At 42.6% G+C, this 26,204-nt stretch overlaps 1 protein-coding gene across 8 annotated transcripts in view; it reads right to left on the reverse strand.

Annotated features, from left to right (window-relative positions):
- Window positions 1-10,530: 10,530 nt before the first annotated feature.
- Window positions 10,531-26,204, reverse strand: part of LOC122560715 (epithelial sodium channel subunit beta-like) — a 33,524-nt gene continuing 17,850 nt past the window's right edge. For all 8 annotated transcript variants that reach the window (XM_087998083.1, XM_087998085.1, XM_087998084.1 and 5 more), the window contains 4 exons: window positions 25,277-25,334; window positions 16,169-16,230; window positions 14,355-14,430; window positions 10,531-11,587 (listed from right to left, as the gene is read on the reverse strand). In XM_087998083.1, coding sequence (XP_087854209.1) covers window positions 11,222-11,587; window positions 14,355-14,430; window positions 16,169-16,230; window positions 25,277-25,334 — 562 coding nt within the window. In that variant the 3' untranslated portion in view covers window positions 10,531-11,221. The remainder of the gene's footprint in view (window positions 11,588-14,354; window positions 14,431-16,168; window positions 16,231-25,276; window positions 25,335-26,204) is intronic.

The raw sequence follows: 26,204 nt of genomic DNA on the forward strand, positions 1-26,204 counted from the left end.
GTTGTCATTACTCGCTTGTAATCTTTGAGTGCATGTGTAGCTCTTGTACCCGTACACTTTCTCGCATACTCTCACACATACTTTCTCACTCAATTCCATCTTCCTTGCTCCTTGTTTGCTCACTCACTGTCTCCCTTATTTATTCACATTAACAACAAATTTGCATACATATGCTTTTTCTCCCTAACTCACGTTCATTCCCACTCTTTGCCTCTCCCTTATACAAGCTTTATTTCCTTTACTCCCAGCTGTTAGAGAATAACACCTGAGATAAAGCTCCATCATTTTACGATGTTCTTACATTCTTTTCAGCTCTAGGCCTACATCTGTTCTGGGAATGTAGAACAATAGGACAATGTAGAAAGACCTGTTGTTTGATAATCATTGCAAGAAACGAAGGCTGTACCTCTCTGTTTTGTACTTTTTATTTTAACCTTCACCAGATTTTCTTTCCCACTTATCATAAAGTGTTGTCTCTTTACTGGTATAAATCCTTGACGGGATGGGGGGGGGGGGGGTTCCAGTCTTGGGTCTGTTGCCTGATTCTGTTCAGTCTGCGGCAAAAGTATGTGCAATTGTGGCAGTGCCTGATCCTATTCTCAAGCAACATCCACGTATAGATGGATATTCCACTGATGCTGTTGGAGAGAGGTCAGGACCTGGAAGTTAGTTGATTCTTTGTTAGTCCTTAGTTAACTGTTTATATGTGGTTATACTCAGGCCTGGTCTGTAAGCTGTTACTCATTGAGCAACATAGGAAATATTCTCACTCTCAGTAACTGAATAATAAACAGGTTTTCCCCCAATTATTCATTTCTCTGTTCACCCACTTAGAATTGTGCAGCAGATTCAAGATGGCGGCAGTCTGGACAGTCTGCTGTGTTGGGCTCTGTGCCATACCCCAGACAAGGTGGGCTCCTACTCTTCCCCCATTAGTCACCCCGAGGAAAGTTTGTAATATAAAGTAGGTAGAATACCTAGAGCCCCTTTAAATTAGGATTTGGAAGATCTGGAGCTGAAATGAAGACATCTAAAGGAAAGGGGGCAAGGGGAGTGCAGCAGGCAGGGCACTCCCCTATTATGTCAGGCACACCCGCAGCCGTTGCCTCGACTCCAGTGGTGGTGCCTTTAGGTCAGTGGAGCAGCAACATCTACTCACGGAGTTTGCATAACTGTGGAAAAATCGAGGGAGTGCTGGAGTCAATTACTGCCATGCTGACAAAGCATGAGCAGGAGATCCAGACTTTGGATCGGCGCAGGGAAGCGGTGGACCAAAGGACCGCGGCCTCAGAGGACGCAACGGAGAGTTCGAGGCGCAAGTCCAAACCTTGGAAGGCCAGGTTCGGGCCCTGCTGGAACAAGTAGATGACCTCGAAAACTAAGGTCAGAGAAAAGACAAACGGTCGTGGATCTTCCGGAGCATGAAGAAGGTGAAAACCTTGCTGAATTTCTCGGGAGGTGGCTGCCAGAGTTGCTGGGGTTGGAAATTGAGTCAGGCAGGATGAGTGTGGAGCGGGCCCACCGGATCGCGATGTGCAGTTCCGGGCCAGCCCAGCACCCTTGCCTTGTCCTAGTGCAACTCCAGCACTATAAGGAAAAGCAATTAATAATATAAACAACCAGAAGACTGGGAGGGGATCCACAGGCTTTGGTTTATAAAGTTCGAGGATAATGTTTTTTCATGACTTTTCTGGGGCCATAATTAAGAAAAGGAAGACCTTTGCTGATGTAAAGAAAAAATTAAGAGATTTAAACATTCAATATTCTTTGAGGTACCCGGTGATGCTACGTTTAAGTTATGGGGGAACTGTCTACAACTTCGACTCAACGGAAAAAGTAAAAGAATTTTTGAACTCGCTGAATGATAGACTTTGACTGAGGGGCAAAGAGGAAAAGATATGTGTGAACAATGGCATAATTCTTTTTCATCTTTATTTTTGTTCTTTTCCCTTTTGGGGTCTTGGGCCTTACAGGCTTGGTATTGTTTTATAATATATCTGTTTGGTGGAATTGTGCTACGGAGAATTATGATTTGGGCTATTGCACAAGCTCTTAGAAATTTAAATCTCTAATTATTTCCACTCCTTTGCACTTTCCCACTGCCTTGAAAATATTTATTTTTCTATGTATTAGGTAAATTCCTCTTTTAAATGTTAACAACATTTCAGCTTTCACTGTCCTTTCAGGCTATGCATTCCAGATCATGATCACACTGTACAAAAAAACCTCATCTCCCTCATGTTCTTTGGCCAATTATCTTACTCTTAAATTTGTTCCCTCTAGTAACTAACCCTTCTGCCATTTGAGCCAGTTGTAAATACTTTGGATAGCCTACTTGCCTTCAAATCCAACTTGCCTGCAAGCAGTTCTTCAGAGCCTTACAGGTAGGGTTTTTGTCAAAATGGCTTTCAGTGACTGATAAGCAATCACAGATAATAGACTGGATGGACTTATATACACATTATAATTACACCTTGCCACCTTTTGCATAGCCTCACAGTCAGTTCATAGACACAGAACCAACACACACCTGTTGCAAATGCTTTGTGTCTGAGTCCTGTCCAGTTAGATCCTGGTCAAGCTGTACTTGGTCTACTTCAGTGCACTTCACTTATTTAAGTGTTTGTTTTTGATAGTTTTCTTTCTGCCTTTTTTAACGTAACCAGCTTGTTCAGGTTGAACAATTGTAAGGGAATGGAAGGCCAGACAAATACTTTGCCTTATCAATCTTATCAGTCAATAGAATTCCAATACAGGGGGATCCAAGATGGCGGCGACCCAGCAAGTCTGAGTCTATAGTGCACCTCCCAAGACTTGGGCAAAGTGGGTCACCCACCCCCACCACACTCACCAAATCATTCAAAATAGTTTTTACTTAATGTAATCAGTTGCTTAGTACTGAATTGAAATGATTTAATCTCCAGTAAAAATGACTAAAGGGGAGGGGGGCAGTTCTCAGCAGGCAGGAACCCCTCCCCCACCCTCCCCAGCTGCAGCAGAGGCATCCGCAGCCGCCCCAGGGGACTTACCTACGGTGGCGAGCCTCATGGAAATAATCTCTAAACTCGATGCGAAGATCGATGCCTTCATTGAAGAGTCCCGGAGCTGATGGGGCTCGCTCTCGGCCACACTACAAAAACACGACGGAGACATCAAGGAAATTGAGCGCCGAGTCGGAGGGGTGGAGCTAAAGGCCGCAACCTCCGAGACTACAGCAGAATCGGCCATGGATTGGGTCCGAACTCTCGAACAGCGAGTCCGGACCTTAGAGAATCACATTGACGACCTCGAGAATCGAGGTCGAAAAAATATTTGATTGCTGGGCCTTCCCGAACGGGAAGAGGAAGGCCAGCTTACAGTGTTTCTCGAGCAGTGGCTTCCAAAGCTTTTAAATTTGGAGGCTGGATCAGGCCAGGTAAGAGTGGAATGGGCCTACCGAGTTGCAATACGCAGGCTCGAACCAGCGCCCCCGCCTGGTCCTGTTCTGGCTGCAGAGCTATAAGGAGAGGCAGATGCTGTTAGAAGCTTCCAGAAATCTTGGGAAAGATCCCCAAACCATGATTTATAAAGGATCCAAGATTATTAGATTAGATTAGATTAGATTAGATTTAGATTAGATGTGGGCGGCACGGTGGCACAGTGGTTAGCACTGCTGCCTCACAGCACCAGAGACCCGGGTTCAATTCCCGCCTCAGGCGACTGACTGTGTGGAGTTTGCACGTTCTCCCCGTGTCTGCGTGGGTTTCCTGCGGGTGCTCTGGTTTCCTCCCACAGTCCAAAGATGTGCAGGGTCAGGTGAATTGGCCATGCTAAATTGCCCGTAGTATTAGGTAAGGGGTAAATGTAGGGGTATGGGTGGGTTCGCTTCAGCGGGTCGGTGTGGACTTGTTGGGCCGAAGGGCCTGTTTCCACACTCTAATCTAATCTAATCTAATTATGTTATTCCAGGACTTTTCCCCAGCTCTGGTCCGAAAGAGGAAGGCGTTTGATGAAACGAAGAAGTTTTAAGGGACTTAAATATTCAGTGCTCCTTGCGCTACCCAGCGACACTACGCTTTAACCATGAAGGGTCTGTGTGTAACTTCGGATCGCCGGAAAAGGCCAAGGAATGTTTGGACTCTCTTAGAATTTATCTAAGAGTTAATTGATGTTGTTTTGCTCTCCCCCCACTCCGGTTTACATCCGCCCTTTTTTTTTATATTAATCCCTCTTTTTACTTTCCTGTTTAATATTAGTCTTTGGGGGGTGAGGAGAGGGATTATTTGGATAAAGAACACTTGAAATTACGACAGGGTGGATTTGATCAGGCCTTTTTTTCTTCTTTCAGTTCAAAAAGCAGGGAGTTGTTATTTTTATTCGGAAGAATTTCCCTTTCAAAATCCTAAATCAGATAAAAGACGAATCTGGACGATATATTCTGATTAAAGCCCTTATAAATGGAGAGGAATATGGAATCTTAAATTTGTATTGCCCCCCCCCCGGCACATCCTTTTAAATTTATAACGGAAGCCTTCTCAAAATTGTTGGCTCTCGGTGCTCGTCATACAATTATAGGGGGAGATTTTAATTGTATTATGGATCCGGAAATAGATAGGATTCCCAAGAGTACTGCAGGAGTATCTCCCAGATCTAGACAGTTGGTGGATTTGAACAAAGAATTAGGATGAATAGATGTATGGAGATGTCTTCATCTACAGGGCAGAGATTTTATTTTTACTCCAATCCACATAAATGTCACACCAGAATCGATATGTTTTTGCCCCTTCGATTTTTTTAAATTCCATATCATCCTGTAAAATAGGCAGTATAGCAATTTCCGATCACGCTGCTGTATATATGGAAATCAAGGCGAGGAACAATGAGACATCCCTCTGGCATTGACGTATGGACCCCTTTCTGATGAAAGATAGTAAATTTGGAAAGTACTTATCTCAAAAATTTAAAACTTGTTTAGAAGTTAATTCAGGTATGGCTAGCAACCCATCAATGATGTGGGAGACCTCAGTGCCAGGTTTGATAATCTCATATGCAGCGACCCAGAAACAATTAAAGGGAGAACAACAGCATCTGCTCGCAGCTCGGTTAAAAGCGGCTGAAACAGCATACGCTGACAGACTTTCCGTTATCAAATTACAAAGGATTTACAAGCTTTAAACACCACGCTTGCCCAAACGGCTAAGAGGGAAATATTATTTGCAAAACAAAGGTTATATGAATTTGACGATAAACCTGGTAGATACTTAGCATTTCTCGCAAAGAAAAAGAAGGCCCCTTGAACTATCACATCCATCAAGGTAAGTGCAGGTATTCTGACTCATGATCGTAAGAGGATTAACGCAATCTTTAGAAAATTTTATTCTGATTTATATAAATCGCAGGATTGCGAAGACAGGAATAGGAGGATACAGTCATTTCTTTAAAAACCTGACCTTTCTGGACCTAACTCCGGAACAGGTATCGGTCTTGAATGTTCCCCTAACAATCCAAGAAATACTTGACGCAATCAGGCAACTTCAGAGCGGTAAGGCACCTGGCCCAGATGGCTTTCAAGCTGAATTCTATAAAGAATTTACAGGAATATTGGCTGGTCCAATTATGGACATGTATAACTATTCATACAGTCAGGGTTGTCTCCCACCTTCGCTGAAAGAGGCGAATATCTCTCTTATCCTCAAAAAAGGAAAGGACCCAGAAGATTGCGCGTCATACAGACCAATATCCTTGCTAAATGTAGATTTTTAAATCCTATCTAAAACGTTAGCATTGAGGCTAGAAAGGGTATTGCCACATATCATAAAGGAGGATCAGACGGGGTTTATTAAGGGCCGTAAATCATCCAATAATTTTAGAAGGGTTTTGAATGTGATTCAAGCCTGCCATCAGGGAAAGATACCAGGAGTAGTAGTGTAATTAGACGCGGAAAAGGCATTTGACAGGGTTGAATGGTCATATTTGTTTTACACATTGAAAAGGTTTGGCGTTGGAAAGGTGTTTACCAAATGGGTCTCGACACTGTATAGTGATCCCAAAGCAGTTGTGATTACCAATGGATTAGGCTCGGATAGCTTCAGTGTGGGTAGGGGCTGCCGTCAGGGATGTCCTCTTTCGCCATTGCTATTTACGCTAATGATTGAGCCACTAGCAGAAGCTATACGGGCTGACCCTAATATAACAGCCCCAAGGATTGATACAGATAAACATAAAATTACCCTTTATGCAGATGATGTTCTTTTTTTTCTCAATAATCCTTTGATGTCCGTGCCTCGCTTAATCCAAGTTATTAATACATTTAGTGTATTTTCAGGCTACAAAATTAATTTCTCAAAATTAGAGGCTATGCCAATGGGTGGCCTTGCTAGTGTATCCCACCTATTGGACGGATCCCACTTTCCCTTTCAGTGGTCCCTGAAGGGTTTCTATATTTAGGCATTTTTATTACCCCAGTATTTGGTCAGTTATACAAGGCTAACTTTATGCATTTACTGGAAAGGATAAGGCAGGACCTCCAGCAATGTGGAAACCTTCCAATTTACTGGCTGGGTAGAATAGCACTATTAAAATGAATGTCCTGCCCGTCTCCTATACCCTATGAGAATGCTTCCGGTGATGCTGCCAAGGCTGGCACTACGTAAATTATATGGCTGGTTGGGTTCCTTTACCTGGAATCATAGACAGCCCCTCATTAAGCTGAAGAAGCTACAGCTTCCACAGGCAAGGGGAGGATTGGATTTCCCAGATTTTAGGAAATGTCAGTTAAGTTCCCTATTAAGTTACATAGCCGATTCGGTCTTGTCTGATCCGCAATCAATCTGGCTGGACATCGAGGCTTCTCAAGTAAAATGCCCATTTATTAACATTTTATTTTCAGACAAGAGGAAAATCATTACGGATCAATGTAAAAACCCTATAATACTAAACACAATTAAAGCTTGTAATATAATGTGGCAAAATGAGGGCAACTCACATAAAACATTCCCATATGCTCCGAGAGTGGGAGCATAGGGATTTCAACCGGGGCTTACAGATGTCACTTTCAAACTCTGGAGATCCAGGGGTATCTCATGTTTAGGGGATCTGTTTAAAGAAGGGGTCCTGATGTCTTTTGAACAGCTGCGTCAGAAATTTGGATTACCTAATGGAGACCTCTTTCGATACTTCCAAATACGAGACTACATACCGAAGAAGACTACGTTTTTAGATAGTCTTTATAAGTCAAATAGAGAACGTAGTGTGTTATGGCCAATGGGGGTATCTTCCGTCAGCACTATTTATCATTTATTACATGATGAAGTATCAGGAGATATGGACAATCTGCTTAAAACATGGGATCAGGATTTGGGACTGGAAATCTCGATAGAAACGTGGAATGACATTTGGGAAAACACCAGAAGAATCACCATCTGCAACAGAACTCAGGCCATTCAGTTGACGATACTTCACAGGGCCCATATAGCACCGGACCGATTGGCAAAACTTAAGGCAGGAGCATCTCCAATGTGTCCCAAATGTAAAATAGAGGTGGGCACTCTTGTACATTGCTTATGGACCTGTCATAAGATCCGTAGATATTGGACTAAAGTAGCAAGTGCTCTGACAGAAATCTTAGGAATGGAAATTAGAGTCAACCCTGTATCTCTCCTTTTGGGCTTTTCGAACTTACCTTTCCTGTTGTTCTGTTCGTCGAGCTGACAGCCAGACTACTACGACCACTAGGACTCATAACAGCACACAAACCAACAGCCACTCTCAGACAACAACTCACTAGGACAAAGGACCCGATACCCAGCATGAGCAAAACCAAAATAGTGTACAAAATCCCATGCAAGGACTGCACAAAACACTACATAGGACAAACAGGAAGACAGCTAACGATCCGCATCCATGAACACCAACTAGCCATGAAACGACACGACCAACTATCCTTAGTAGCCACACACGCAGATGACAAGCAACATGAATTCGACTGGGACAACACTACTATTATAGGATAAGCCAAACAGAACAGCCAGGGAATTCCTAGAGGACTGGCACTCATCCACAGATTCTATCAACAAACACATCGACCTGGACCCAATATACCAGCCACTGCAGCGGACAGCTGGAACTGACAATCGGAAGCGGCAGAGACAAACCACTATAAATACCAGAGGAAAGATCACAGAAGCGCTTTACAGGAGGCTCCCAAGCACTGAGGATGTCACCTAGAGAGGGGACGAAACGTCTGCACCAGAAATTCCCAGCTCGGTGAACAGAACCACAACAACAAGCACCCGAGCTACAAATCTTCTCACAAACCTTACCCTCCCTGGATATGCACGGGAAGAGATTATTTTCTATTCTCTCTTTCTGTGCAAGGAAAAATATTTTGGTAAACTGGGTGGCTGAGGGCCCCCCTGGACTTTCGAATTGGTACAGATTAATCATGGAATGTATTCCCCTTGACTTCCTTACAAATATGGTGCACCAAAAAATGCATTATTCCATAAAATATGGCAGCCCTTCTTGAATTACATAAGTACAGATATCTCGGCCATCCTAACAAGGGCTTTTATTTAATTGAGATGGTGAACCTGGTTGGTCCGGAGCCCCTTGGGAGAGGAATCCCGCATGAATACGGGTTTTGTTACGATTTGATGTTAATATATTCCGAGCATGTATCTCACTACCCATTTTTTATGTTATCCGTCATTTTTTTTTCTCTTCTTTGAATAATGTAAGAGACTTAATTATACACTCTGGTTAGTTGTAGGTTAGATTAGTAGTTAGTTGAGTTTTGTTTTTTCTCTCGGTTTTTTTTGTTTGATAAATCTTGGTTATTATTTATTAAGATTTAGTTGTATATCAATGTTTATACTTGGGTTTTTTTATTTGTAAACTTGTAAAAGTATGTTAAATTTTCTATAAAAATATCTATTAAAATAAAATTCCAATACAGTTCCAACTATCCAATGTAACTTCATTTACCTAGCTAGTGTCATCACAGGAACAGTGGGCTAATTAGAACCTCTGTTCAGCAAATCCTGTGATTCATTGTCAGGATGTGATGTCTCTCTAACAGGGCCAGCATTGCTTGCCCATCTTGAAAGGGTGGTTTGATGTAACTAACACACCTTTTTCTTCTATTTCTGACCTATGTCGTACCTGGCCTGTGGAGTGTTAATTGGGAGGAAAGTATAAGGGAATCGAAATTTGACTTAATTTGGAAAGTTTGCTGGTTTTACAAGGTATACAAAACAATTGCCCTATTTCCCAGCAGCAATTAACTGCATTTTTAAAAAAAAGAATGTAAAGGCAACTAATTTTATTCTGCCTGAGAGTGGAAGAAGCAAGTAAAATCAATATATTCAAAAGGAAACATTGTAAAAGAAATGGAGTGCAGGGTTACAAAGTGAAGACAGGAAAATGGTGGTAAGTGAAATGCTTATTTAGAAAGATGGTGCAAATAAGATGGGCTGAATGACAGTACATAGACATTTTGTGTTTCTGAGTTCCCAGGGTTTGAGAGTTGATGTTATCTACTCCAAACAAACAAAGTCATTACTTTGTTTGTGTGCTGTTCCAGATCAGAAACATTCACATCATTGTTATGTTGCAATGTAATGGCCTTCTGTAGTTTTACATAACATCAAGAAAAAATCTATTATTGATCAAAGTCTTATTTCCATTCTTAGAAAGTGTGACGGACAGCTGATTGAGTGGGTACTTGGTGTAGGTTATGTCCTATCCCCAACCTTGTAAGTGACACTTCTTTAATTCCCAAATTTACTCTTTGTTTATTGAGCATATGCTTGATGAGGAGCAGGTTCCACAAGGTGCTATTACTTTGCTGATGCATCCATGATATCCCTACATAGATTCTGTTAGTAAGCCCAGTAGCTCTTCTCCTGATATTCTCCTTCTTCCTACATATGTGAGCATATGGATGCTTGCATTTACACGATTACTGCTTAATGGAATATTAGACTGATTTCCCTTCTCATCCATAGGTATCCTAAAACCTCTTGTAGCATTTCTCAAACCTGGCTGTGATTGGCTAACTCAGCCCAGAGTATGGGCTGTTCCTTTACTGCCTGAAAGATTATTAAAGCTTTCATTGGACTTGATTATAGCCCTTTCTTGATGTTAAACTACAAATTTATATATGTTTAAGATCTGCACTGTAGTTATTGATCTGTCCCAAGAATGTATCTATTGCTGAATGGACATGAGAGTTAATTACAGCCTGTGGGACAGACTTCCAAGTGAGCAGAGCTGATTGGATGGGTAAAACCCCTTTTTCTGAGGAGCATTAGTCAATCAATTTAAACCTTTATGACAATCAGGCATATCTCAGGCGCTCTCTCCCTGCTGCTATCAACTAACTATTAGAACTAAGCTTATTGCCCTGTCCATATAGTCAACTGGTGCATATTGTAATATTTTCAGTATTTCTGGTAGTGTTCATGGTTGTTGATGCTTCAATCAAACTTGTGGCTGAGAGATGTTTCTGAAATGTCAATACCCACCAGACGCACACTGCTCAAATTCTGGAATACTGATTTATTTCCACATTTTACATCAATATGTTTATACTGTTAATTTTGTTTCAAAGCAAGTGATCTTTAACAAGTCCTTTTTTTAAAATTAGACTTGGTTGCTGTTAAATTCAACACAAGCATGTTTACGGCTAAATATTTCAAACAACATTATGGTCAAAACTTCCTGTACTCAGTAAAGTAAGTCATGATTCAGTGAGTAGCATTTTGCCTCTAAGTCAGAAGTTGTGGATTCAACTCCCATTCGAGAGACTTGAACCCAGAATCCAGGAGGATACTCCCAGTGTGGGGCTGGGAGAAGAGTGTAACTTTCAGATGAGGCATTAATCCAAATGCCATCTCTTCTCTTTAGGCAAATACATTCCAAAGTACTCTTCCAAGTTTTGCAATGTTGTCATCCTGACAAATAGTTATTTCCTCAATCGTAACCTGGTTATTTATTTTGTTGTTGATTGTGAGATCATGCTTTGTGTTCAAAGGTATTTAATTGTGAAATAATGCTGGACTTCCTGAGGTCATGAATAGTGCAAGTTCTTTTTTTTACAAATTGTACTGTGTGCTTGTGAGTGCTTTTTTGGGGGGATGGGGGGAGAGGTGATCTCTGTGGATTGTGCTAACCAGAGGCAGCAGCAATGGTTTTCCTTAAGCCTGTTTCTCCAACTGTAGAATGTGGCACAAAATATCCATCAATTTTCATCACAATCCCAAGTTATCCTGCGCTGGGGAATCGAGTAGATGCGTAAAGAGTCATACTGAGGAGGGGGTGTTCCTGGGATTACCAAGGTACATGGTCTTTCTGTATGGGCTTCAGCTTGGTCTGGTTCGAACCTAGCATTGGTGTGGTCTTCAATTGACTGGGTCACAGTTGGTGGTGGGTCAGAGCAATGAATCTGAGCTTGACGTGACCTGCAACATGTACACCTCTTCACCACCTTGATGACAGTGATCCAAAGACAATCGATCAGGATCTCTATCAGTTCAATGATACAGAGTATGGAGCCACCCATCCAGAATCCAAACTGGCCGCCGAGTTTAGATAGAAGCCAATCGATCTGAAAAGAGAGACATAGTTGGAAAATGTTTATTTTACAATATAAATATATACATGAGAATAGGAATGAGGTGGTATCGTGATGATGTCATTGGACTGGTTATCCAGAGGCCCAGACTAAAACCCTGGCAGCATAAGTTCAAATTCCATCTGAGACTGCAGCAGCTGTTGAAATTTAAATTCAATTTGTTAATGAATATGGAATTAAATGGTTGATTGGCATTAAAACCCAATTGGTGTTTCCATGTTTTAGAGGAAATGAAATCTGCTAATCCCTAGCCTGATCTAGTTGTGACTCCACACTCTAAGTAATGTGGATGGCTGTTTAATAACAACATTGTAACATCGTTCTTATGCCAAAATTGGGAGAGTTATTCAATAGACTAGACAAACAACAGCGTTTTATGATCAAACTCAACAAATTAATTGTCATGGATTGTTCTGGGTGTCTTCAACATTAACTGAACATTACCTGTGATGTTTTGTAGCATCAAATCAAATGTGAGCAAGGAAACCTCCTTTTCTTTACTAAATACCATTCCCAAACCCCTTGGCTAATGAATTGATACTCTTCCACGTTGAACACTCCTTATTGGAATAACTGAGATGGCAAGGGCACTGAAAGTACACTGTGTGGGAGACCACATTATTCATCACCAAGATTGGGTTGCAGTACCACTACTGACCAAACTAGTTGAGCGCTAAAGGTGGTGAGGGAACCAATGAGAGGGAAAGACATACTTGACCTCATCTTCAACAACCTATCTGGCATAGATGCAACTGTCCTTGACAGCATAGGAGTACAACTTTTGTACAGTCCTGGTGAGGTCAAGTCCCATCTTCACAATGAAAATACCTTCATTGTGTTGTGTGACATGACCACCATGTTAAATGGGATAGATTTCAAACAAATCTAAAGCTCAAAACTGAGCATCCATGAAGCTGTGAACCATCAGCAGAGCAGAATTGTGCGCAAACATAATCTGTATCCTCATGGCTCAGTAACTTTCTCACTCCACCATTACCATCAAGGCAGCAGATCAACACTGGTTCAATGAAAAGGGCAAGAGGGTTTGCCAGGAGCAGCACCAGGCACACCTAAAAATGAGGTGTAAACCTTGCAGAGCTACAACAGAGGGCTACTTGTGTGCCAAACAGCATAAGCAGTAATACATGTGATTCCACAACAACTGATAAGATCTTAGCTCTGCAGTACTGCCACATCCAGGTGTGAATGGTGGTAGGCACTCAATCAGCTCAATGGTAGAAGAGCTCCACAAATATCTCCATCCTCAATGATGAGGGAGTCTAGCATATCAATGGAAAAGATTAGGCTAAAGCATTTGCAACAAGCGTCAGTCAAAAGCGTCAAGAGGAAGATCTATTTTGGCCTCCTCTGGAGGTCCCCAGCATCACAGATGCCAGTCTTCAGCCAATTTGATTTTCTCCATATGGTAACAAGAAATGGTTAAATGCTAAAGGCTGCAAGCCCTGACAACATTAATAGTACTGATGATTGTGCTTCATAACTTGCTGTATCCCTAGCTAAGCTGTTTCAGTGCAACTACAACATTGGCATTCACCTGACAAAGTGAAAAATTAAGTAGACAAGCTGGAGGCTGAAAGAACACAGAAAGTTGGGCAGCATCAGGAGATGGAGAAGTCAACGTTTCAGGTGTAACCCAATTACACAGGTAAGTCATTACATAAAACGTAGAACACATCCAACCTGGACATTTACCATCCAATCAGGCTACTCTCAATCATCAATAAAGTGACGGAAAAGATCATCAACAGTGCTATCAATGTTTTGCAGTAATCTGTCCACTCCGTTTGGATTCTTCAAGGTCCACTCAGCTTCTTACTCCATTACTGTCTTGACAAAGGAGCTGAACTCTAGAGGTGAAGTGAGAATGATTGGCTTCTAGGCCACATTTGACCCTGTGGTACCAAAGGACCCTGGCAAACCTGATAAGTATGAACTGACTGTTGTGCTGCACTCAAGCATTCAGTCCCTCCGCCATTGACATACAGTGGCAGCAGTGTGTATCATCAATAAGCTGCACTACAGTTACTCACCAAGCCTCCTTCAAAAGTGCCTTTCAAGCCTGTATTTTTTTTTCCCCTAGAAGGACAAAGGCAGCCAATGTATGGAAATTATCCCCACCTGTGAATTTCCTTCCAAGCCACACGCCATCCTAATTTAGAATATTGTTGCCATTCCTTTATTGGCTCAAAATCATGGAACTCTCTTCCAAATTGAGTCAGAAGTCACCAGGTTCTAGTCCAACCGGTTTATTTAAAATCACAAGCTTTCAGATCGCTGCTTCTTCCTCACCTGGCGTCGTGTGACTTTGTTCACTCCAGTCCAACACTGGCATGTCCACATCATGTCTTCCAAATAGCACTGTAGGTGTACCTAGACTAGGTGGACTGCAGCAGTTCAAGAAGGTGCTTACCAATACCTTCTCCACACTAATTAGGGAAGGCAACAAATGCTGACCAAGTTGGAAATGCCTACGTCCCATGAAGTTATAAATTAAGAATGGCCAGTTGGACCCAATGTATAATATTTCCTATCATGAACAGCATATAACTCCTCTGTCCCTGAATAAAAGGTGTACTATTCACTCCAGTCTGGTATTGTGTGTCATGTGTGGCAGTGTTTAGTACTGTGCATCCTACAAATGCCTCCACTGCAAAGGTCCTACAGAGTCCAGTGATACTTTTGGGAGAATGAAGAGTGTGATGTGCCTTTAGAAACTTACTGTTAGGGCCGGGTCCTCCTGTATTGTCCTGTAATTAATCTCTTGGAAGTAAAAGTTTAATTTCAGGATGTTTCTTCTGTAAAACATTTCAATTCATGATTAAATACTGTTTCACATTTTATTCTTAGAAATAGTCTGCTGACTTACAGAAAACGATATATGTACTCATCAATTCCTTATATTTCCAATTTGATTATCTTCATTTTCCTATTACTAATTTTAAAGATTATGCCCCTTTATTCTGGAATCCACTCTATCCAGAGGGAATAGTTTGTCTTTATCTCTACTTTGTCATTTCATCTTTATATATTTCTAAATTGGATAGCTCTCAACCTTCTAAATCCAAGGCAACACCTTAGCTATTATTTTTTGTTTGATACTGTCGTGCAAAATGTATTGACGTATTCTCCACATTGAAGCAACTATAGAAAGGCAGGTGATTCTCAAAAACCCTAAACTGTGTCTGCTACTCACAGTTGTAGAGTAATGCAGCATAGAAACAGCCTTCAATCCAACCAGTCCATGCCGACCATGTTCCGAAACTAATCTAGTCCCACTTGCCTGCGCTCGGCCCACATCCCTGCAAACATTTCTTATTGATGAACTTATTCAATTCTCTTTTAAACATTGTAAATATCCCTGCATCCACCACTTCTCCTGGAAGTTCATTCCACACCCAAACTCACTCTCTGTGCAAAACAAAATTGCTCCCATGTCTTTTTAAAATCTTTCTTCTCTCACCTTAAAAATATGCCCCCATTCTTAAAATCCCCCTTGCTAGGGAAAAGACACTAGTCATTCACCTTATCTATAACCCTCATGATTTTATAAACCTCTATAAAGTCACGCCTTAACCTCCTAATCTCCAGTGAAAAAGTCCCTGCCAATCCAGCCTCTCCTTACAACACAAATCCTCCATTCCTGGCAATATCCTGTAAATCTTTTCTGAAATCTCTCTAATTTAATAATATCTTTCATATAGAAGGGTGACCAGAACTGGACACAGTACTCCAACCACATGGAATCAATGTCGATTTCACCACTTTCCTCATCTCCCCTCCCTCCACTTTATCCCAGATCCAACCCTCAAACTCGGCACAACTGTCATAAACTGCCTTACCTGTCTGTCTTCCTTTCCACCTATACCCTCCATCCTCTGCTCTGATCTATCACCATCACCCCCCACCTTCATCCATCTATCGCATTACTAGCTACCTTCCCCCCAGCCCCAGCCTCCTCCCATTTATCTCTCAGCCCCATTGGGACCCCCCACATTCCTGATGAAGGGCTTATCCTCGAAATATCGACTCCCCTGTGCCTCGGAAGCTGCCTGATTGACTGTACCTTTTAATTGCATAAGTCCTGCCTTTGTTTGTTTTATCAAAATGCAACATCTTGCATTTATCCCAATTAAACTCCATCTGCCATTCCTCAGCCCAGTGAACCAATTGATCAAGATCTCTTTGTAATCCTGGATAATATTCTTCACTATCCACTATACCACCAATTTTGGTTTCATCTGCAAACTTTTATATTCTCATCTAAATAATTTATATAAATTATATAAAAGTAGACCCAGCACCGATGCATGTGGAACATCGCTGGTAACAGTTCTCCAGTCTGAAAAACAACCCTCTGCCACCACCCTCTCTCCTGGTGTAAGCTAATTTTGTATCCAATTGGCAAGCTTACCCTGAAGCCCTGTGATCTAACTTGCTACGAGTACAGGATGTTGGAAAGCTCAAATATCCTTTCCAGAGTCTTGTGTTTGTGATCTGGTCTGTTTCATGATTCAGTTAACTCTGGGAACTCACCTGTTAACAGTAACAGCAGCTGAGGAATCCCTTTCATACGATAAGATGTGGTAAATCCAATCCTGAATTTTAGATAAAGAAAGGATTTTAGACACTTATTTTTGAAAAATTATTGTAGCAAACAAAATGGTCACCAAATTTATTCAGTGAGCGGATGAGTCATAAAAATCAGGATCTCGCAGTTTCAGTCTGTGAGCTATGCCAACATGGCTGACTCCAGCCAGGAGGGCAGAATTAGATCACTTTTTACAAAGGAAGAGTTGAATCAGCCAAGATTGCTGTAAAGTTTGTGTTATCTGCATGCACCAGTAACAGGTAGTTCAGTAAAAGAAAATGCTGGTTATGGTGGAGCGATTACAATTGTAATAAGAGTGGGAGAGGTGGAAAAGATGTGCATTACTTTTTGTAGCAATGCTTTTGAGTATCTCAAAAAGGAAAAGTTGGTAGTTGTGAACAACAGTGACACTTTTATCAAAGTTTAGTGGAGAAAACAGTAACTAAATTGTTATTAATAATTGGGGAAAGGGGTAGGTGATGTGAAAACAAACATTGCTCTGCACTTGTGCAAAGTTGTTCCTCTTTCTGGCTGGTTACAGACAAATGTTCACATTTTGTCTGTTGGATAAAGGAGAAGAATGAAGCACAAACCAGAAAAACATAAATGAACAGTTTAAATCAAGAATGTCATCTCTATGTACGTCAAAAAGTTTAAAGTTGTCATGGTTTGCAGTCTTTGGGGGGGGCATAATGGTTGGAGCATTCCAATTGCTATGCTGCTGAATAATACAGGTTTACTGTATTGCAATACAAAGAGCTTGTTGTATTCAAATTATCTTCTGCACTTAATTGCACTTTACAACAGTGACTGTACTTCAAAAGTACTTTGATGGGATCTGTCTTTACTGATGCAACCCTTAGTTGATCAGTTCTTATAGATTAGCCTACCAGGAGAATGAGACATCAGATTACTGCGTACTCTGCTGACCATGCAGTACAAAGAACAAAGAAAATTATAGCACAGGAGGGGTGGCATGGTGGCTCAGTGGTTAGCACCAGGGACCCGAGTTCGATTACTGTCTTGGGCGACTGTCTGTGTGGAGTTTGCACATTCTCCTGTGTCTGTGTGGGTTTCCTCTGGGTGCTCTGGTTTCCTCCCACAGTCCAAAAATGTGCAGGTTACGTGAATTGGCTGTGCTAAATTGCCCATAGTGTTCAGGGATATATAGTTCACACAACACCAGGTTATAGTTCAACAGGTTTAATTGAAAGCACACTAGCTTTCGGAGCGTGGCTCCTTCATCAGGTGGTTTCGGAGCGGCGCTCCGAAGCTAGTGTGCTTCCAATTAAACCTGTTGGACTATAACCTGGTGTTGTGTGATTTTTAACTTTGTTCACCCCAGTCCAACACCGGCATCTCCAAATCAGGTTAAGTGCATGAATCAGGGGTAAATGTAGGGGAATGGGTTTGTGTGGGATACTCTTCAAAGGTTGGTATAGACTTGTTGGGTCGAAGCTGAAAAATGTGTTGCTGGAAAAGCGCAGCAGGTCAGGCAGCATCCAAGGAGCAGGAGAATCAATGATACCATATATCTGGAGGTTATCTGGCGACCTCCAATCGCCACCAGGACAGAACCCCACTGGTCCTCGCCTACCACCCCACCAACCTCCAGATACATGGTATCATCCTTCGTCATTTCCGCCACCTCCAAACGGACCCCACCACCAAGGATATATTTCCCTCCCCTTCCCTATCAGCGTTCCGGAAAGGCCAGTCCCTCTGCGACTCCCTTGTCAGGTCCACAACCCTCCACCAACCCAACCTCCACTCCCGGCATCTTCCCCTGCAACCGCAAGAAATGCAAAACTTGCACCCACACCTCCCCCCTCACTTCCCTCCAAGCCCCCAAGGGATCCTTCATATCCGTCACAAATTCACCTGCACCTCCACACATATCATTTACTGCATCCGCTGCACCCGACGTGGCCTCCTCTATATTGGGGAGACTAGCCGCCTACTTGCGAAATGTATCAGAGAACGCCTGGACCAACCAACCCAACCGCCCCGTGGCTGAACACTTTAACTGCCCCTCCCACTCCGCCAAGGACATGCAGGTCCTTGGCCTCCTCCATCGCCAGACCATGGCAACACGACGCCTGGAGGAGGAGTGCCTCATCTTCCGCCTAGGAACCCTCCAACCACAAGGGATGAATGCAGATTTCTCCAACTTCCTCATTTCCCCTCCCTCCACCTTATCTCAGCCCCAACCCTCGGACTCAGCACTACCTTCTTGACCTGCAATCTTCTTCCCGACCTCTCCGTCCCCACCCCCACTCCGGCCTATCACCCTCACCTTAACCTCCTTCCACCTATCGCATTCCCAACGCCCCTACCCCAAGTCCCTCCTCCCGACCTTTTATCTTAGCCTGCTTGGCACACCTTCCTCATTCCTGAAGAAGCCCGAAGCTTCGATTCTCCTGCTCCTTGGATGCTGCCTGACCTGCTGCGCTTTTCCAGCAACACATTTTTCAGCTCTGATCTACAGCATCTGCAGTCCTCACTTTCTCCTTGTTGGGTCGAAGGGCCTGTTTCCAAACAGAAGAGATTCTAATTCTTCAGGAACAGGCCCTTCGGCCCTCCAAGCCTGTGCCAATCTGGATCCTCTATCTAAATCTGTCATCTATTTTCTAAGGGTCTGTATCCCTTTGCTCCCTGCCCATTCATGTATTTGTCTAGATACATCTTAAATGATGCTATCATGCCCACCTCTACCACCTCCGCTGGCAATGCGTTCCAGGCACCCACCATCCTTTCCACGCATAACTCCCCAAAACCTTTCCCGCTCACAATGAACTCGTGAACCCTCATAATTGCGTCCCCCAGTCTGGGGAAAAAGCATCTTGTTATCCACTCTTATCTCTACCTCTCATGATTTTGTAGACCTCAATCAGGTACCCCCTCCATCTTTCTAATGAAAATAATCCTAATCTACTCAACCTCTCTTCATAGCTAGCACCCTCCATACCAGGCAACATCCTAGTGAACCTCCTCTGCACTCTCTCCAAAGCATCCACATCCTTTTGGTAATGTGGTGACCAGAACTGTTCGTAGTATTCCAAATGTCTTATACAACTGTAACTTGACCTGCCAACTCTTGTACTCAGTAGCCCGTCCGAACAAGGAAAGCATGCCATATGTCTTCTTGACCAATCTATTGACCTATGTTGCCAACTTCAGGGAACAATGGACCTGAACATGCAGATTTCTCTGTACATCAATTTTCCCCAGGACTTTTCCATTTACTGTAAAGTTTGCTCTAGAATTGGATCTTCCAAAAGGCATTACCTCGCATTTGCCTGGATTGAACTCGATCTGCTATTTCTCTTTCCAGCTCTCCAATCTATCAGTATGCTGCTGTACTCCCTGACAGTCCCCTTCACTGTCTGCTACTCAACCAGTCTTGGTGTCATCTGCAAACTTGCTAATCAGGCCACCTATATCTTCCTCCAAATCATTTATATATATCACAAACAACATTGATCCCAGCACGGGCCCCTGTGGAACACCACTGGTCATGGGTCTCTGTTTAAGAAGCTCCCTTCCACTACTACTCTCTGTCTCCTGTTGTCCAGCCAGTTCTCTATCCATCTAGCTAGTGCACCCTGGACCCCATGCGATTTCACCTTTTCCATCAGCCTACCATGGGAACCTTATGAAACACCTTACTGAAGTCCATATATATGACATCTACAGACCTTCCCTCATCAATCAACTTTGTCACTTCCTCAAAGAATTCTATTAAGTTGGTAAGACATTACCTTCCCTGTACAAAACCATGTTGCCTATCATTGAAAAGCCCATTTTCTTACAAATGGGAATAGATCCTAACCCTCAGTATCTTCTCCAGCAGCTTCCCTACCACTGATATCAGGCTCACTGGTCTATAATTACCTGGATTATCCCTGCTGCCCTTCATAAACAAGGGGACAACAAAGGACCTCCCCTGTATTCAAGGATGCTGCAAAGGTATCTGTTAAGGCCCCAACTATTTCCTCTCTCACTTCTCTCAGTAATGTGGGATAGATCCCATTTGGACCTGGGGACTTGTCCACCTTAATGTCTTTTAGAACACCCAACACTTCCTCCCGCCTTATGCTGACTTGACCTAGAATAATCAAACATCTATCCCTAATCGCAACATCCATTATGTCCCTCTCTTCGGTGAATACCGATGCAAACTACTCGTTAAGAATCTCACCCATTTTCTGTGGCTTCACACATAACTTTCTTACTTTATCCTTGAGTGAGCCGACCCTTTCTCTAGTTACCCTCTTGTTCCTTATATACAAATAAAAGGCTTTGGGATTTTCTTAACCCTGTTTGCTAAACATATTTCATGACTCCTTTTAGTCCTCTTAATTCCTTGTTTCAGATTGGTCCAACTTTCCTGATACTCTTCCAAAGCTTCAGTTGCCTAGACTTTATGTATGCTTCCTTTTCTTTTCACAATTTCACCTGTGATCCATGGTTCCCTACTCTTGCCATTTCTATCCCTCATTTTCACAGGAACATGTCTCTCCTGAACTCTAACCAACCTCTTTTTAAAAGCCTCCCACATATCAAATGTGAATTTACCTTCAAACAGCTGCTCCCAATCGACATTCCCCAGCTCCTACCAAATTTTGGTATTGTTGGCCTTGCCCCAATTTAGCACTCTTCCTTTAGGACCACTCCCGTCTTTGTCCATGAGTATTCTAAACTTAAGGAATTCTGATCACTATTCCCAAAGTAATTTCCTACTGAAACATCAAGCACCTGGCCGGGCTCATTCCCCAACACCAGATTCAGTATGGCCCCTTCCCGAGGTGGACTATTTACATATTGCTCTAGAAGACCCTCCTAGATGCTCCTTACAAATTCTGTTCCATCTAGACCTCTAATGCTAAGTGAATCCCAGTCAATGTTGGGAAAATTAAAATTTCCTATCACCACCAGCCTGTTGCTCCTACATCTTTGATAATCTGTTTACATATTTGTAACCCTATTTGTACTTTGCAATGCCCTGAGATTGTAAAAGGTACTACATAAATGTAAGTTCTTATTTTTTGTTTGGTAAAACAGTTTAGACTTGGTTATTCTTGACCAGCTGACTAGGGTTGGAAGAAATGAAACAGAAAGTCTACGTAGATGCACTGAGGTGTAAAACCAGAATTCACAATCAATACAACAGGGAAGAACCCAGGACACTTAAATCTTTGTGGCAAAGAAATAAATGTTAGTGGACTGACTGCTCCAGTTTTGACTCAATCATAGTAAACATAGTTATTTAGCTTTTTAACATCATAGACATTCTCTGTATGGAAGGAGGCTATTTGCCCCATATCAGTGATAGTTTGCTGTATTACCCTAATATTAATCTCAATGCCTCATCATCTCCCATTGCCCTGTATCAATCCTGATCTACTTGCATTTTTAATTGTGTAACCTGAATCTGACTCTGATTCAAATGTTTATCTAGTTTTTTCCTTAGACACAATAGTTCCTGCCCTAATTATTCTCTGTGGCAAAACATTCCAAGCTCCAATAATCTCCTATGTAAAGGAATTTCTTCCGATGTCTTCCCTCACTTTCAGTGCGAACTTAGAATTTAATTTAAAATCATATCCCTAGTTGATGTGATATTGACAAGATACATTGACTACCATCCCTTTCCTCCATCCCCAAAATATGTAGTCGTGGTGGTCACACCTGCATTGTCCTTCCCCACGAAACCATGTATGAGCCTGGGTATTAAATTAAATAAAAAGAATAAGGTTCTGGAAAAACTCAGCAGGTCTGGCAGTATCTGTGGTGAGACTTATTGTTTCATGACCAATATGACTCTTCTTTGGAACTGAGGTTTGAACACAATCTGTTTCCATCAGATCTCAAGTATCCAAATATTTCGCTTTGATTACTTGGTTTTTGAACATCAGTGTCACCACAAACCAAACCCTGTCTCTGCCACAGTTGGCCCTCCGAGAAATTGTCAGAAATAGGAAAGGTAGCTGATTTCACCCTTTTAGAACATAGAACATAGAACATAGAAGAATACAGCGCAGTACAGGCCCTTCGGCCCTCGATGTTGTGCCGATCCAAGCCCACCTAACCTACACTAGCCCACTATCCTCCATATGCCTATCCAATGCCCGCTTAAATGCCCATAATGAGGGAGAGTCCACCACTGCTACTGGCAGGGCATTCCATGAACTCACGACTCGCTGAATAAAGAACCTACCCCTAACATCTGTCCTATACCTACCCCCCTTAATTTAAAGCTATGCCCCCTTGTAATAGCTGACTCCATACGTGGAAAAAGATTCTCACTGTCGACCCTATCTAAACCCCTAATCATCTTGTACACCTCTATCAAGTCACCCCTAAACCTTCTTTTCTCCAATGAAAACAACCCCAAGTGCCTCAGCCTTTCCTCATACCATACCAGGCAACATCCTGGTAAACCTCCTTTGCACCCGTTCCAGTGCCTCCACATCCTTCTTATAGTATGGCAACCAAAACTGCACACAAAACTCCAGATGCGGCCGCACCAGAGTCTTATACAACTGCAACATGACCTCAGTACTCCGGAACTCAATTCCTCTACCAATAAAAGCCAGTATGCCATATGCCTTCTTCACCGCACTATTTACCTGGGTGGCAACTTTCAAAGATCTGTGTACATGGACACCAAGATCCCTCTGCTCATCCACACTACCAAGTATCCGACCGTTAGCCCAGTACCCCATCTTTTTATTACTCTTACCAAAATGAATCACCTCACACTTAGCTACATTGAACTCCATTTGCCACCTTTCTGCCCAGTTCTGCAGCTTATCTATATCCCGCTGTAACCTGCCACATCCTTCCTCACTGTCTACAACTCCTCCGACTTTCGTATCATCCGCAAACTTGCTCACCCAACCTTCTAACCCCTCTTCCAGGTCATTTATAAAAATGACAAACAGCAATGGTCCCAAAACAGATCCTTGCGGAACACCGCTAGTGACGGCACTCCAAGATGAACCTTTGCCATCAACTACTACCCTCTGTCTTCTTCCAGCCAGCCAACTCCTAATCCAAACCTCCAACTCACCCTCAATGCCATACCTCCATATTTTTTGCAGTAGTCTACCATGGGGAACCTTATCAAACGCCTTACTAAAATCCATATACACCACATCTACTGCTTTACCCTCGTCCACCTCCTTAGTCACCTTCTCAAAGAATTCAATAAGGTTTGTGAGGCACGACCTGCCCTTCACAAAACCATGCTGACTATCCTTGATCACATTATTCCTAGCCAGATGTTCATAAATCCTATCCCTTACAATTCTCTCTAAGATTTTGCCCACAACAGAAGTGAGACTCACCGGCCTATAGTTACTAGGGTTATCCCTACTCCCCTTCTTGAACAAGGGAACCACATTTGCTAGCCTCCAATCTTCTGGCACTACTCCTGTAGACAACGAGGACATAAAAATCAAGGCCAATGGCTCTGCAATCTCCTCCCTTGCTTCCCAGAGAATCCTAGGATAAATGCCATCAGGCCCAGGGGACTTATCTATTTTCATCCTTTCCAGAATTTCCAACACCTCTTCTCTACATACCTCAAAGCCATCCATTCTACTTAATTGTGACTCAGTACTCACATTGACAACAATGTCCTGTTCCTGATTGAATACTGACGAAAAGTATTCATTCAGTGTCTCCCCAATCTCTTCAGCCTCCACACGCAACTTCCCACTACTATCCTTGACTGGACCTATTCCTACCCTAGTCATTCTTTTATTCCTGACATACCTATAGAAAGCCTTAGGGTTTTCCCTAATCCTACCAACTAAGGACCTTTCATGTCCCCTCCTTGCTGCTCTTAGCTCTCTCTTCAGATCCTTCCTGGCTACCTTATAACTCTCAATCGCCCCAATTGAACCTTCATGCCTCATCTTTAGATAGGCCGCCCTCTTCCATTTAACAAGGGATTCCAATTCCTTATGAAACCACGGCTCCCTCACACGACCCTTTCCTCCCTGCCTGATGGGTACATACTTATCAAGGACACTCAATAGTTGCTCCTTGAACAAGTTTCCACATATCAATTACGCCCTTGCCTTGAAGCTTACTTTTCCAAGCCACACATCCTAAGTCATGCCTCACCGCATCATAATTTCCCTGCCCCCAGCTATAACTCTTGCCCTGTAGTGCACACTTATCCCTCTCCATCACTAGAGTAAAAGTCACCGAATTGTGGTCACTGTCCCCAAAGTGCTCACCTACCTCTAATTCTAACACCTGGCCTGGTTCATTACTCAGAACCAAATCCAGTATGGCCTCACCTCTTGTTGGCCTATCTACATATTGTGTCAGGAAACCCTCCTGCACACATTGGACAAACACTGACCCATCTAACGAACTTGAGCTATAGCTTTCCCAATCAATATCAGGAAAGTTAAAGTCCCCCATAACAACCACCCTATTACTTTCACTCTTCTCTTGAATCATCCTCGCAATCCTTTCTTCTACGTATCTAGGACTATTAGGAGGCCTGTAAAAACTCCTAACAGGGTGAGCTCACCTTTCCTATTCCTAACCTCAGCCCAAACTACCTCAGATGGCGAGTCTTCATCCATCGTCCTTTCCACAGCTGTAATACTATCTTTGACAAGCAATGCCACACCTCCCCCTCTTTTACCCCCACCTCTGACCCTACTAAAACATTTAAACCCTGGGACCTGTAACAGCCAATCCTGTCCCTGTTCTACCCATGTCTCCGTCATAGCCACAACATCGAAGTCCCAGGTACCAACCCACGCTGCAAGTTCACCTACCTTATTTCGTATACTTCTTGCATTGGATTTTCTCCAACAATCCAAAGAATTTGAGGCTAATTATCACCAACAGCCCACATTCATCTTGTATCAGAGTACATTGTTAGGTGTGGATGATGAGGAAGGAGATTGTACTTTCATATGCTCCTTTTATTGATAACACATTGCTACATATGCAGTTATCTACTGAATCACTGGGAAAGCTGATGAAATATTATTCAATTTGTATCAAAAGTTCAGGCCTACCTCAGAGGACTCGGATGGCCAATCAGCCATAGACATGGTCAGTCTGTACTGGGTCTCACTGCAGGGAGACAAGATGCTTAATGAGTAACTCTGAAGAAATTCCACCTATATTTATCTTTCACTCACACTTCATTTTAGCATTTCTTACGATTCCACTTTCTCCGTTCAGCTCCTCAATCCTGCTCTGCCATTCACATGGCTGATCATTGTAGGCAGTACCCTAGTCCTGCCTTCTCTTCATACTCTTTGATCCATTTAGTCCTAAGAACAATCTCCAGCTTCTTCTTGAAAACATTCAATGTTTTGATCTCAACTGCAAAGAATTTCACAGGCTCACCACTCTCTGGGTGAAGAAATTTATCCTTATCTCAGTTTTAAATGGCCTATTCCGTATCCTTTGACTGTCACCCTAGTTCTGGACTCCCACGTCTTGGGAATACCCTTTCTGTGTTTACTCTATTTAATCCTGTTAGAAATAGAGTTCTATGAGATGCCTCATTCTTCTAAACTCCAGTGAATGTAGTCGTAACTAATCAAGGCACTGTACTCAAATCCTCTTCTACCATTTCCCTTCTTCATCGCCTGCTGTGCCTGCATGCTTTCTTTCAGTGAGTGGTGTACAAAAACACTTAAGTTTTGTTGCAACTCTCCCTCTTCCAAGCTATTACTGTTCAGATAATAATCTATCTTCCTGTTTTTGTTGCCAAAGTGGATAATTTCACATTTATCTACATTATACTTCATTTACCATTCACTCAATCCTCTTACTTAATCTTGCATATGTCATTTTTGACATTCTTTGTCATTCAGCTGAAATTGAAGCTGAAACCTTTCTGTCACTGATTGGCAATGGAGCTTTCACCATTCTGAGCTCTGGGATGATCACAATCGGTTTTGATTTTACTCGCCTCAGTGGGACAATCAAAGA

The sequence above is a fragment of the Chiloscyllium plagiosum genome, unplaced genomic scaffold (assembly GCF_037043375.1).
Source record: "Chiloscyllium plagiosum isolate Xiang-an unplaced genomic scaffold, Cpla_swu_hap1 HiC_scaffold_20, whole genome shotgun sequence".
Taxonomy (NCBI): Eukaryota; Metazoa; Chordata; class Chondrichthyes; order Orectolobiformes; family Hemiscylliidae; genus Chiloscyllium; species Chiloscyllium plagiosum.